At 38.2% G+C, this 12,532-nt stretch overlaps 1 protein-coding gene across 2 annotated transcripts in view; it reads left to right on the top strand.

The window, feature by feature from the left end:
- LOC149081426 (uncharacterized) overlaps positions 1–12,525 on the top strand; it is a 191,939-nt gene extending 179,414 nt beyond the window's left edge. For both annotated transcript variants that reach the window (XM_089238360.1, XM_089238358.1), the window contains 3 exons: positions 1,268–1,321; positions 4,922–4,971; positions 12,138–12,525. In XM_089238360.1, the coding sequence (XP_089094486.1) occupies positions 1,268–1,321; positions 4,922–4,971; positions 12,138–12,161 (128 nt within the window). In that variant the 3' untranslated portion in view covers positions 12,162–12,525. The remainder of the gene's footprint in view (positions 1–1,267; positions 1,322–4,921; positions 4,972–12,137) is intronic.
- The last annotated feature ends 7 nt before the right edge of the window (positions 12,526–12,532 follow it).

Raw genomic sequence — 12,532 nt, 5'->3', positions numbered from 1 at the left:
TGTTACAAGGGAATTTAATTATATCCATATCAACTTCTGTGTGTGTGTGAAAAATGTTGCATTTATGCAAAATTAAACATAATTTACAAGCATATACATTTTCCAATAGTGTATAAGCATTTTGAAAACAAATTGATTATTATATTGAACTAACACTGTCAATTGAAAAGAAAATATTGAAATTTGTCTGAAATCTTAAATAATTGAACATGTGAACAAAAATGTGCTAACCGTTGTTTGTTTCTTTCCCCTTTGATATTATTATGGACATTAAATATTTTCTGTTAAAATTATTTTCACCTAATATAAGCCTATCAAAAATGAAGTTCATTTTTTTCCAAGGTCAGTGAAACATACTTATTTTCTTAAACCGTTGGAAACGAACTGCTTCTACATCAGTGAACTCCTTCTCTGAATCTCTTCTTACAGACGTTCAGATGACCATCTAATTGTTCTTTTCTCTTAATTGGAATATTTTTTCAATTCCGCTTAGCTCTTCAAAATTGTGTATTACAAACTTTCACTATTCCAGAATTTCTTTGATACCTCACTTTTTGTCAGTTTTTTTTGGCTGTAAACCAACTGTATAGCTTCGATTTTGAAAGCAATAGGAAGTGTTATATGGTTGGATATTCTCAAAAGTCACTTGCACATGATGACATCACCACAACCAACATCAGAATCTAGGTAAAGAACAGTGGCAAATGTAACAAAGGTGTTTTAGAGGTTGAAGCTTTAGGAATATATAACTTTTCTTTCTTCTAGGACTTTCTTCAATCAAAATAAAACTCAATGGGGAGCAGTAAAAAATTAAGCAAAGAGAAACATTAAATTCTTAAATATACCCTAAAAGAATGTCTTCCAGGGGAAAAAAAAGAGAGGGAGATCATCAGCTGTGGCTAAGGATTGTTGAAAGGTAAATTTTCAGATTTAGGAAGAGATTTAGATAAGATTACACAGAAATATGTTTGACATTCCGGTGTTTCTACATTCCTGTTTGAAAACCATTGGAAAGTTGTTATAGGTACACTGACTGAAATTGGTGTTAGTTATAAGCAATTAAAATAACATAGAAAAGCAATGCAAAATTTATGGGACATGGAAAAACTTTGTTGTATGTGAAAATTCGTAATATCAGTGTTCATTATAAGCGAGCCCGACTGTATATAATACACATGATATGTACAATACATATGAAAGGTTTTTATCAAAGATATAAGAAACAACCCATGCATGTCAAATTTAAATTTTTCTTATTTTCTTTCAGGTGAAGAAGAATCAGACGATTCTGACATTGAATTGTTTGATATCGATAATGATGGTTAGCTTTTTCTTTCTCACCTTTCATTAAAATACAAAGTAAAATTTCATTGCAGTTTGCTAAGGTAAAATCCCTCTTAACAGACACCCCCAGATGTGGCCACCCATCTTTTATGGTCAGATAATAATTGCCCTTGGTACATGTTAAAGTATACATTTCATACCCACTGATTGACAGACCCCCCCCCCTTCACCACCAAATTTTTTGTCCCGTCGGTGCCACAAGAGAGGTTTTACTGTACTTACATCATTAACTTGATAGCATTGTATAAGTTACTAGCTTACCCGTCGTGTGTTGCTGCAATCTCAGAAGGAAGGAAATCAAGGAAAGGGAAAAAAATGATGCCAGAAACCTTAACGGGAGTGTACTCAACAACTTCCCAAAGTTTCATGGCGATCGAATTACCCGTCGCACTTTGCTACAATCGCAGAAGATAGGAAATTCAAGGAAAGGAGAAAAAAAAACTATGCCAGAAACCTTCGCGGGAGTGTACTCAACAACTTCTCAAAGTTTCATGGCTATCGGATGAATGGTGTAGTAATGCATAAAGGACAAACAGGCATACATTCGTATTTATATATATAGACTACAGCTATAATTCCTGGCACCGCCCAGATATTCTCTATATACTAGGAACATCAAAGAATTTACAAACCATTGTAAATAGATAAACATGTCTGAAACACATTGTTTGGGAACCACTGTTACGAAAGTAAACATTCCAAAAGTGTTGTTGAAGCCCACAAACCATTGATGCCCAACAGGTTTTTTTTTTTTTATTGCCCATTTCACGTGTTTGTCAGTTCAGTTGTGACAAACTTTTAAAAGAGCCTATTGTTCATGTCAGGTCCTAATTGGGATGCAAAATTTGACAAAGATTGGTCTAAAATTGTAGATTTGTTGTGAGAACATATATACAGACACACACACACACACACAGAGAGAATCAATTTCATTCATATATACACATAAAGGGTGTCCTGTAAGTGCTAGCGCAGCATTTATTGCATCAGCCATCCATAGTAAAAGTATAATTCTAGTCTAAAAAATGCTCAACAGGCATTCAAAAATTGCCCTGTACGAGTTTTGAGAGAAAATACAGTGTGTAGCAAAATAAAAAAATCTATATTACCCTGTTTCTCCTGATGCCAATAGCAAAAAAAACATATTTCTATGTGCAATATTCTCAGATATTTGAATTCGCAAAAATGGAGGAAATTTCAGAAAGAACAGCTTTAAATGCAGAAAAACCATTATACCTGCATCTTTAATTCGTAAATTTTATTTGGCTATACATCCATAGAAGTGAGATTGGTAGGATAAATATCACTTTCTTAATATGAAAGTCTATACTAAAACCTCAGAGAATCTGCTGCTGAGAGACCAAAAATCAATTTCATGACTGAATTTCTATTCATTTCCCTAATATAATTAAAGGGTAATATTAAGTGCACATGAATTTGAATACTTTGCTCTTGTTACATGGAACTATAGTAAAAATACCTTTCACTTTAAAATGGATACTTCGCAATTATATTTTGATGATTTAAGTGTATGAGTTGCACTTATGTTTCAAGTAAGTGTATGAGATGTAGGCCATAGTTCCAGATATTGTAATGCCCAAATGTGGTAAGTAATAAGTAGACAAGAGAGCTGAATTTCAACATTCACTGATATGCTATGTGAGTGTATTTTTATGCAACACTCTCTAAACTTTTTTCGAAACATTTTCTTTGAGGTCCATGAGAGGCATTTTCAGAGAAGTTTCAGTTGTATGATTTCTGCCCTTATACAACATTTTGACGTGGTTTCTTGAACATCGTATAAATAACTAAACACTAACTAATCACATAAATAAGTGATGTTTTTCCCTTTTCTCTGTATTACAATTTCTATTTAGGATTTGCTATTCAGAAAGGCGATAAGAATCAGACATCAGCAAGCTCAATTGGCGATCCTAAAAGAAAGAGAGATGGGGGGGGGGCACAGAATGCAAGGAAACAATTAAAAAGTTTGTCATCCTTGGAGGAAATCGCTCATAAAGAAATGCATGTAGATCTTGAGTTTCTGGAATTTCAATTCCCATGAAGTCTTCTTGACTTTGATGTATGAAGGACTTGTGTGTGAGAATAAGAAGAAAGAAAAGAGCCAACATGAATATGGTTGGTCTCCTGGTCGATTATCCCAAATTTTTTTAGAAGTACATGTTCTCAATAAAAATAAAATTGCTTCATGTGAAACAATAACAAGAACATTTTTGAAGCTATAATATCTTCCGGAATTTTTCGGGTTCCATCACTCCTGATTCCGCTGAACCCCAAAAATGCTCTTACGGAACCCTAGGGTTCCGCAGAACACCAGTTGGAAAACCCTGCACTAAGCTATTGATTTAAAGTGCAAAGCATCATTTTTATAGCGGATATCATCCAAACTGAAGTGTGATTCATTCTATCTCTTCAAAATTCATATATTTTACTAAAACCTAAGTACGAGTCACTAGTTATAATGTTATATACAGTCCCCCCCCCCCCCCCCCGTATTCACAGTTTCCGTATTCGCAGTTTTTTTTTCCTTTATTGGAATTTTTTTTTCAACACTCAGAAATCGTCATTCATGTTTTGTTTACAAAATTTTAGTTGTGCATATTTAGAATGGCTCGCTAATGACATTACTGTCATCACCAGAGCTGTGGCAGCCCCCAAGAGAGAAACAGTCCTCTTGGGTTGGATTAACCTTTTGCCACTATGTGCACTAAAGGATACATCCACTTCTACAGAGCCAACTGAAGAGACTATAAAAGACATTGTCACGTTAGCGAAAGAGGTGGGTGGAGAAGGGTTCAATGATATGGATATAGAGGAAGTTGAACTGCTAAATTAATAGCAATTCAGAGGTGTTGACAGAGGAGAATTTAATGCAGGTTGACTGCTCCTGAAACTGAAGCGGTACCAGATGAAGATCAAGATAAAGAAGTAGAAGACAGGTTTACCATGAGTAACATAGTGGAAAGGCTTTGCACGTTCAAATCAGCAATGGATTGTTTTCATGGCATAGATCCCCATATGGTACGCTCTTCACATTTAGAAAAATTGGTAGAGGAAGCCTTGTCATCATATTACAACATACTTGATGATATGAAGAAGGCACGACAAACAGAAATCACAATGTTCTTTCAGAAAACATCGCCAACAATCGCTGCACCCTCTTTTATATTTCGTTCCATCCTTTGTGTCACCCTCCTCTTTCTCATGATGTTCAATAAACGAGATATACAAGAAGAAAACTATGGTTTCGGTTATTCGTGGATTTCCCGTATTCGCGGTCACCCCCTGAACGTAACCCCCGCGAATACTGGGGGGCCGACTGTATAGTAACATAATAGCAACAATTTGCAATGTAACAGAGCAAATAATTGAAATTTGCATATAATGAGAAGTCTGTTATAATAATTTTTCTTGTGTTTGCGAGCTGTTGTTATAATGAACTTGACTGTAGTTTGCTTTGCATGATTATAATTTCTCGTTATTATCATTAAATGCTGAGCAACCGATGATTCCGTAAAGTTAAATCTAATAGTAATATTTTTTTCAATTTCTCTAGATGCAAGCGGCTTGTATAATTTATCCCATATGGACTATAAGCCAGACCTGGTAAATAGAACAATATTTATGCACTTTCTATATTTTGAATTAACTACTTTTTTTTTTCCTAATTGAAGTTTTTTATATTTCTGGTCCTTCTATCTACAGTAAAACAGGTCTATAATGATACTGTAGAGACCTGAAAAAAATATTGTTATAGGTATTATAGGTAGGTTATCATTATAGACAGTTTGAGTATTTGTGCCTCCAATGTTCATGTACATATAATGTATGCATGTAATATAGAGCACATGTAGTACTAACTAATTTTATTCAGCTTACTGATTCATCCTACTTGCTTACATAAAATCATATTTTATAAACTTTAAATTATTTAAACTTTTTTTAAGAACTTCAAAGTGAAAATTTTTACCAACAATATACAGAAAATGGAGAGACAAGTTTCTTGTATTCCATGGATATATTTATACAATTTAACAAGAGCTTTTACAATTTTAGTTAATATTGGATTTTTGAATATTAATTTCAATAACATGCAACATTGACTTGCAAACGGTTTCCGGGTTATTAGGCCATGGTCTAGGAGATTTTCTTCCTGACGTTTCGCCCACATCTGTGGCAGGCATCATCTGAGGTTAATTCGACGTAAATCTCCGCGGCAAGCGAGAAAGGCTTCGTACATCTACTGTCATCGACTTGTTCTCTATATGCATTTCTGAGACTTGATCGGCCGCAGAAGAACCGCATTGGTTGGCTTGTGTGGATGTGTTGTGCGCCGATTGGCTACAAGTGGTGTCTGGCGACGATTGGCTGTCGAGGTCATTTTCTCTCTGGCATTCATCGGGGGCACATCTCAATTCTCTGCGGCGCTGAAGTACCGGGACCCAAGTGGGATGCACCTTCATCGTCTCCTCCTTTCGATTCATGTTGTGGTGCTTGAATATTTCAATGGCTTCTATATGAAGACGAGCATGGTAGTGCACCTCCGACGATATTACCTCGGTCTTTTCAAATTTAATTTTGTGGCCGGTTTCCCACATATGTTCTGCAACGGCTGAACTTTCCGTTTTACCCAGGCGGCAGCTCCTCTGGTGTTCCTTTATTCTTGTAGCAGTACTTCTTTTTGTTGTTCCTATGTATACTTTTTCACACGAGCATGGAATCCTGTAGACACCTGCCATGCACAGCGGGTGTCTCGGATCTTAGACCATGGCCTAATAACCCGGAAACCGTTTGCAAGTCATTTAACGCCGGCCATGAAAGCCTCAGACAATATTTCAAACACCTCTACGGGGAGGAAGTTGCCACTTGGATACGACGACTGGAGAATCTGCGCAAGAAGAAAGCTGACCACCTGAGCTCGCTCGCCTTCGTACTTCGATGCAGAGACACCAAGAGCATGCCCAAGTTCATCGAATTGAAGAAAATATTCAGATCAGCCCAAGCTCACAGAATCTATTGCCGCGCTGAAGACGCACTCCTGCGTGAAAGGATTCACGCGCCGCGCCCTCGCTAAAGTTGACGCTGAACTGTTCACGATGCACCTGAAACTGAGCAATTTACTAGAACCCATGGACTGGATAAAAATTGACTCCTTAACATACACCGCAATGGAAATGAGGAAGGAAAGAAACAAAGTGCGCCAGATACGGAAGTTTGACAAAGTGAAAAAGAAAATCGAACAGCCATCAATCGCTACGGACCGCATTGTTATAAACATGTCCGACAGGAAACTCTCAAGGGAGGAAACGTCTATCCTGAGCAAGGGGGGAAATTTCGCCATCACACCACTGGTCGTCCCAGTGGAGAACATCATTGCGAATGTGGAGGCTGCAATAAGAACGCTGCCTAAAGAAGAAGCTGAAGACATCAGAATCGAAACATCTAGAATTCTCAAAAAGACACCCAAGCCTTCCAGCAACATCAGTGCAAAAGAACGACGCGCAATCAGGAAACTTAATGCAGATCCTTCGATTATCATACTACCAGCAGACAAGGGGAACGCCACAGTGGTGATGAAAACAACAGACTACAATGGAAAGATCGAGCAACTGCTTGAGCCCAACACCTACAAGAAGCTACTTAAAGACCCGACTGCAGGACTAGTACGCCGTACTAACGACTTGATTAAAAAATCGGCCTTAGACAATGAGATCAAAATGCGCTTGAGACAGTCTGAAGCCTTGCCACCTCGACTTTATGGGCTCCCCAAGATACACAAAGTAGATGTACTGCTGCGTCCCATCGTCAGTGCAATAGGATCGGCTACTCACACTCTGGCCAAACATCTAGCCACTCTACTTCAACCCCTTGTGGGCAACACTTCTTCACACATCAGAGATTCATCACATTTCATCCAGAAAATAAAGGATCTCCAATTTTCTCCATCAACCCATATGGTCAGCTTCGATGTGGTGTCACTCTTCACAAAAGTCCCTCTCAAGGACGTCATCTCACATATCAACGACATGTTCCCACATGATATAGCGAACCTGTTTCGCCACTGCCTCACGTCATCCTACTTCATCTGGAATGGCAGTATATATGAACAACTTGATGGTGTAGCAATGGGCAGCCCCCTCAGTCCGGTGGTGGCCAATTTATTCATGGAGAGATTTGAAGCTGAAGCCTTACGGTCTGCCCCACTAAGCCCTTTGGTATGGCTTCGTTACGTAGACGATACATTTGTGTTATGGCAGCATGGGGACCTCGAACTACAAAGATTCATGGAACATCTCAACAGCATTCACCCAGCTATAAAGTTCACAATGGAAACTGAGAAAAATTCACAACTATCGTTTCTGGATGTTCTGGTGAACAGAACTGATGACAACCGCTTAGGGCATAGCGTTTTTAGGAAACCGACGCATACCGACCGGTACCTCCACAAAAACTCCAACCACCATCCGAGACAGAAGAGAGACGTGATAAAGACACTGGTAAACCGTGCTAACCGTATCTGTGAGCCGCAACATCTCGACACAGAACTGATCCATCTACGGAAGGCCTTCAAAGCTAACGGTTATTCGGTAAAAGAGTTTCAAAGAGCCATACGACCGCGCCTGGAAAGTAACAACAATAGTAACAAAGGAAATCGGGAACCCCGAGCCAAAGCCTACTTACCTTACATCTGGAAGGTCACCGATCGAATCGGTAAAGTTTTGGAAAAGTTCAACATCAAGCCCATTTTCAAACCCACCAGAAATTTAGCACAATCGCTACGATCGGCAAAAGATCAGAGAGACCCGCTGTGCATGGCAGGTGTCTACAGGATTCCATGCTCGTGTGAAAAAGTATACATAGGAACAACAAAAAGAAGTACTGCTACAAGAATAAAGGAACACCAGAGGAGCTGCCGCCTGGGTAAAACGGAAAGTTCAGCCGTTGCAGAACATACGTGGGAAACCGGCCACAAAATTAAATTTGAAAAGACCGAGGTAATATCGTCGGAGGTACACTACCATGCTCGTCTTCATAGAGAAGCCATTGAAATATTCAAGCACCACAACATGAATCGAAAGGAGGAGACGATGAAGGTGCATCCCACTTGGGTCCCGGTACTTCAGCGCCGCAGAGAATTGAGATGTGCCCCGATGAATGCCAGAGAGAAAATGACCTCGACAGCCAATCGTCGCCAGACACCACTTGTAGCCAATCGGCACACAACACATCCACACAAGCCAACCAATGCGGTTCTTCTGCGGCCGATCAAGTCTCAGAAATGCATATAGAGAACAAGTCGATGACAGTAGATGTACGAAGCCTTTCTCGCTTGCCGCGGAGACTTACGTCGAATTAACCTCAGATGATGCCTGCCACAGATGTGGGCGAAACGTCAGGAAGAAAATCTCCTAGACCATGGCCTAATAACCCGGAAACCGTTTGCAAGTCATTTAACGCCGGCCATGAAAGCCTCAGACAATATTTCACATGCAACATTTTCAAAAATCATCAAAATGTACCCATATCTTGGGCCTCAAAATTTCTATACGTTTTAATTTAAAAAAATCCTCCCATTTAAGCATGTAACAACACCTCAGTGCTAAGAGACACACAATGTTTTAAGACATTTGAACTAGTGGTGTTTGAAAAAAATTCTGACAAAGAAAAAGTTTTCAGAAATAGCATTTTAATGGAAAACATTAGCAAATATAATGCCTTTTTCAGCCATTTACATTAAAATATTGCAAAAGTACTTCTAGTGCATGTGGAAGAAAAACTTGAATGCAGACGATTTGAAATTTAAAAAGTAAACAATCCGAAAATTTATTTATTATTCTTTTTGGTCAAATTTGCCTAACCTACCCCTTTAAAAGCAAAGCAATAGGTATAAAATGTAGAGAAAAAAACAGCTCGAGTGATTTTTTTCCTAAGTATTATAGCTGAGAGAGATGGTCTCTCGTGGCTCGTAAAAAATGTTTTTTTAAATATTTCTTTCCCCAATACTATACTCCATAGCGAAAGGTTCAGATGGACGGCATATATTTCAGTAATACATGTTCAAGAATGTCAGACTTTAACAGAAAGAGGGTGACAAAATTTGTATAGTCGACAGGCAGCAAAACCATAAATACACAGTGGCAGAGGATGCTCAAGCACTTGCATTATTTTGTAGCTCACGAATGAGCGCCCTTAGAATTGATTCTGAAATCAAAATATCTCTTACATAAGAGACAACGAACTTGTTTCAGACTTATGGGTGCTCTGTTGAACTGTGTATGAAATTTTCATTTCTGACTTTATTCTGGGTGTTTGACATGCCTCCCCTTCCCCCCCCCCCCCCAGTCTGGAGCAGGATCTTTGGCGGGGGCCCCACGTCAAACTTTTCCTATAAGGAATTTATGGCATGAAAAACTAAAATTTTTAACGGCCCCAGGCTCCAGGGTTGGAGGCCCTGTCATCTCCATGGCTCCTTCTCAAGGGTGGGGGCTGACATGGCTCAGTGCCTTGGACAATTATTATTTGGGCGCCATTTTTTTTTTTCACACTATTAATTAACTAAAGAAGGATGTGGGGCCATGGTGCTTGATACCCAACAGCTCTAATGCTACACCCTCCCCTTCAAGCCGAGCACTCCCATGCTTGAAATACTGCCAAGTAATATTATGTAGTCTATCAGAGCTGAAAGTGCATGAGCACAAAATTGATTTAGAAATCAAAATACCCCGCATAAAGCTTGAGGTGAGCACCAACAGGTCTGAAAAACTTCTGAAATGCCCCGATCTATCGTAATGATGAAGAAACAAAAAGGCAAAATAAACAGTAAAAGAAAAAAATTATATGAAAATTGCACTTTTTATTGGGGAGCTTCATATTATTTAAATTAATCATGAAAATTGTTTTTTCGGGTTTGGAGACCGTCGTCCGTTTGAGTTAGTTCTCAACGTTCATGGGCCAAACAGAAAAGTCTGCGGTGGCAGAGCATGCGCTTAACGACAACCACAGTGTACAGTTCAGCAAAACACAGGTAATAGCTAATGTTGACTACTTCTTTCCACGAATCTACAGAGAGGCTATTGAAATATACAAGCACAAAAACAGCTATAATAGAAGAGAAGAAACTTTGAAATTGAGCAGATCCTGGACACCAGCTCTCAGAAGAACAAGAACCTTCCCCTTCAAGATCCAGCAACAGAATGACTACAACAGCCAATCAGATAACTCCACATCTCTCGGCAATCAGGTTCTACCAGCATAACAGCTGTTTTCAATAGAATCAACTGACCAATCGCAAAACAATAGTGTGGGTCAAGCCACTTATGTACGTAAATACAACATGAGACTCCGCAAAACTTGACTTTGATCCAGTTTATCTATTCTCCTGATGATGACAACCACTAGTGTTGGGGAAACGTTGAGAACTAACTCAAACGAACAACAGTCTTCAAACCCGAAAAAACAATTTTCATCAAATGATGGCCACAAAAACCTTATCAACCATTTAAATAATTCATATTTCCATAGACATTAATGGGATACATTGAGTTTTCAAAATAAATTGAAAGCACTGGACTAAAAACTTAAAATGAGTTGGAGAGTGAAAAATTATCTTCCCCTTTCAAAAATAAATTTAAAATATAACTCCTTATATGTAAGGATAAACTTTTATCTTTCCCCATTATTGAATTATGTAGATTACCCAAAGATGTATTAGTCATGGTGCTTGAATTTATTTAGTTATTTATATTTTAAAAGCATTCTCAGTCTAGCAAAATACATAGGGAAAAGCATTGTTTGTTTGGGCTCACTTAGTCTGCCCATAGGGTTGCCACAACGGCTTCAGTTTTTCCCTGCCATGTCATCTCCAGTAGTTTTTTAACCTTGCATTTTACGGTAGCTTTGTGAACATCATCATTTACGACACCTTTAAATCTTTTTTGTTTTCTGTTCACTATACTTTTTTCCGCATCATTCTTCAATATATTTTTTTCAAAACAATAGCTATCGTTGCCCGAGAAATTCCATACTCTTAGCACCACCAACTTGCTTTAGTCCTTAATCATTTCTGAAATTATTTTCAGCTTTTCTTCTAATGTAAATGTTTTATGCTGCGCCATTGTAGATCCATAACTTTAACACATTAAAATGGAAAATAAATTCAGAAGAAATGGTGTACAGATACAAAAACAAATTAATTTAACTGTTAAAATATCTTTTTTGATAAATTAATTAAGAATTTGATAAAATTGAAGATGAAATGAGACAACATAAAAAGCACTAACACCACCACCATCCACATGACTGGAAAGAGTAAAAAATAAGTAATGGCAGAAGCCACAGAAAAAAATTTCACCAATTGTAGTTCCAACCCCTACCGCTTTGGCATGCAAGTTTACAACCAGTTTCTCCATAGAAGTGACAGCTTTTTACCTTTCAACCGGCTTTGGGTTTGACAGCGCTTGCCCAGAAACAGAGGCAACCCTGCCCTGATCCCCCTGCTGCAACAGGTTTGACAACAAACACCAGCACACATTCCAATTGATAGCTCCATTCTAGCCCCTCTGCAAACATGTCTATTACTTGTTGTTGTAGGTAAATTCAAAATACATAGTGAATAGGAATCACACTGAGAGCTAAGAAAATGTCTTTATAAGCAGGTTTATCATTATGGACAGGTTTCACTGTGTCCTAAAAATCTGGGTTTTTTTTGTGGCTGTTGAAGGAATAAGGTTCTCTCACAGGCTAAATATAAATCTTCACTGTTTTTTTTTCAGTTGCAAGCACAAGATTGTGAATAAGTAGAAAGGGCCATTCCGCGTCCACTACATGAAACGCATTCAAAATCCATCGACAAGATTGAAACTCAGGAAAGTGTGACAAAGCTCAGTTTAAGAGCAGTGAAATTCATGGCTGAAGTTTCTAGACTTTTTGGACATTTTCATGTGCAAGCCGTGACTATACAGTACACGAATGTATAAATTACTGTTCCTAGGCTATAATTACAGGCAAACAGCTTCAGAAACCAAAGCAGCCTAATATGAACCTGAATGTCATGAGAATCTCAGATTGGCTCTAATTTTATGAGATGAAATGAAAAATTTCACTGGTGGTAGTATACACAACCCATGTAAGCTGTTCTATCAATAAAAGTAATCATATTCACTAAGTA

The sequence above is a fragment of the Pholcus phalangioides genome, unplaced genomic scaffold (genome assembly GCF_987345545.1).
Source record: "Pholcus phalangioides strain wild (caught in Gottingen) unplaced genomic scaffold, Ppha-v1.0 ptg000010l_1, whole genome shotgun sequence".
NCBI classification, from domain to species: domain Eukaryota; kingdom Metazoa; phylum Arthropoda; class Arachnida; order Araneae; family Pholcidae; genus Pholcus; species Pholcus phalangioides.
Note: the sequence above shows the minus strand (reverse complement) of the source record. Positions and strands in the feature narration are given on the sequence as shown.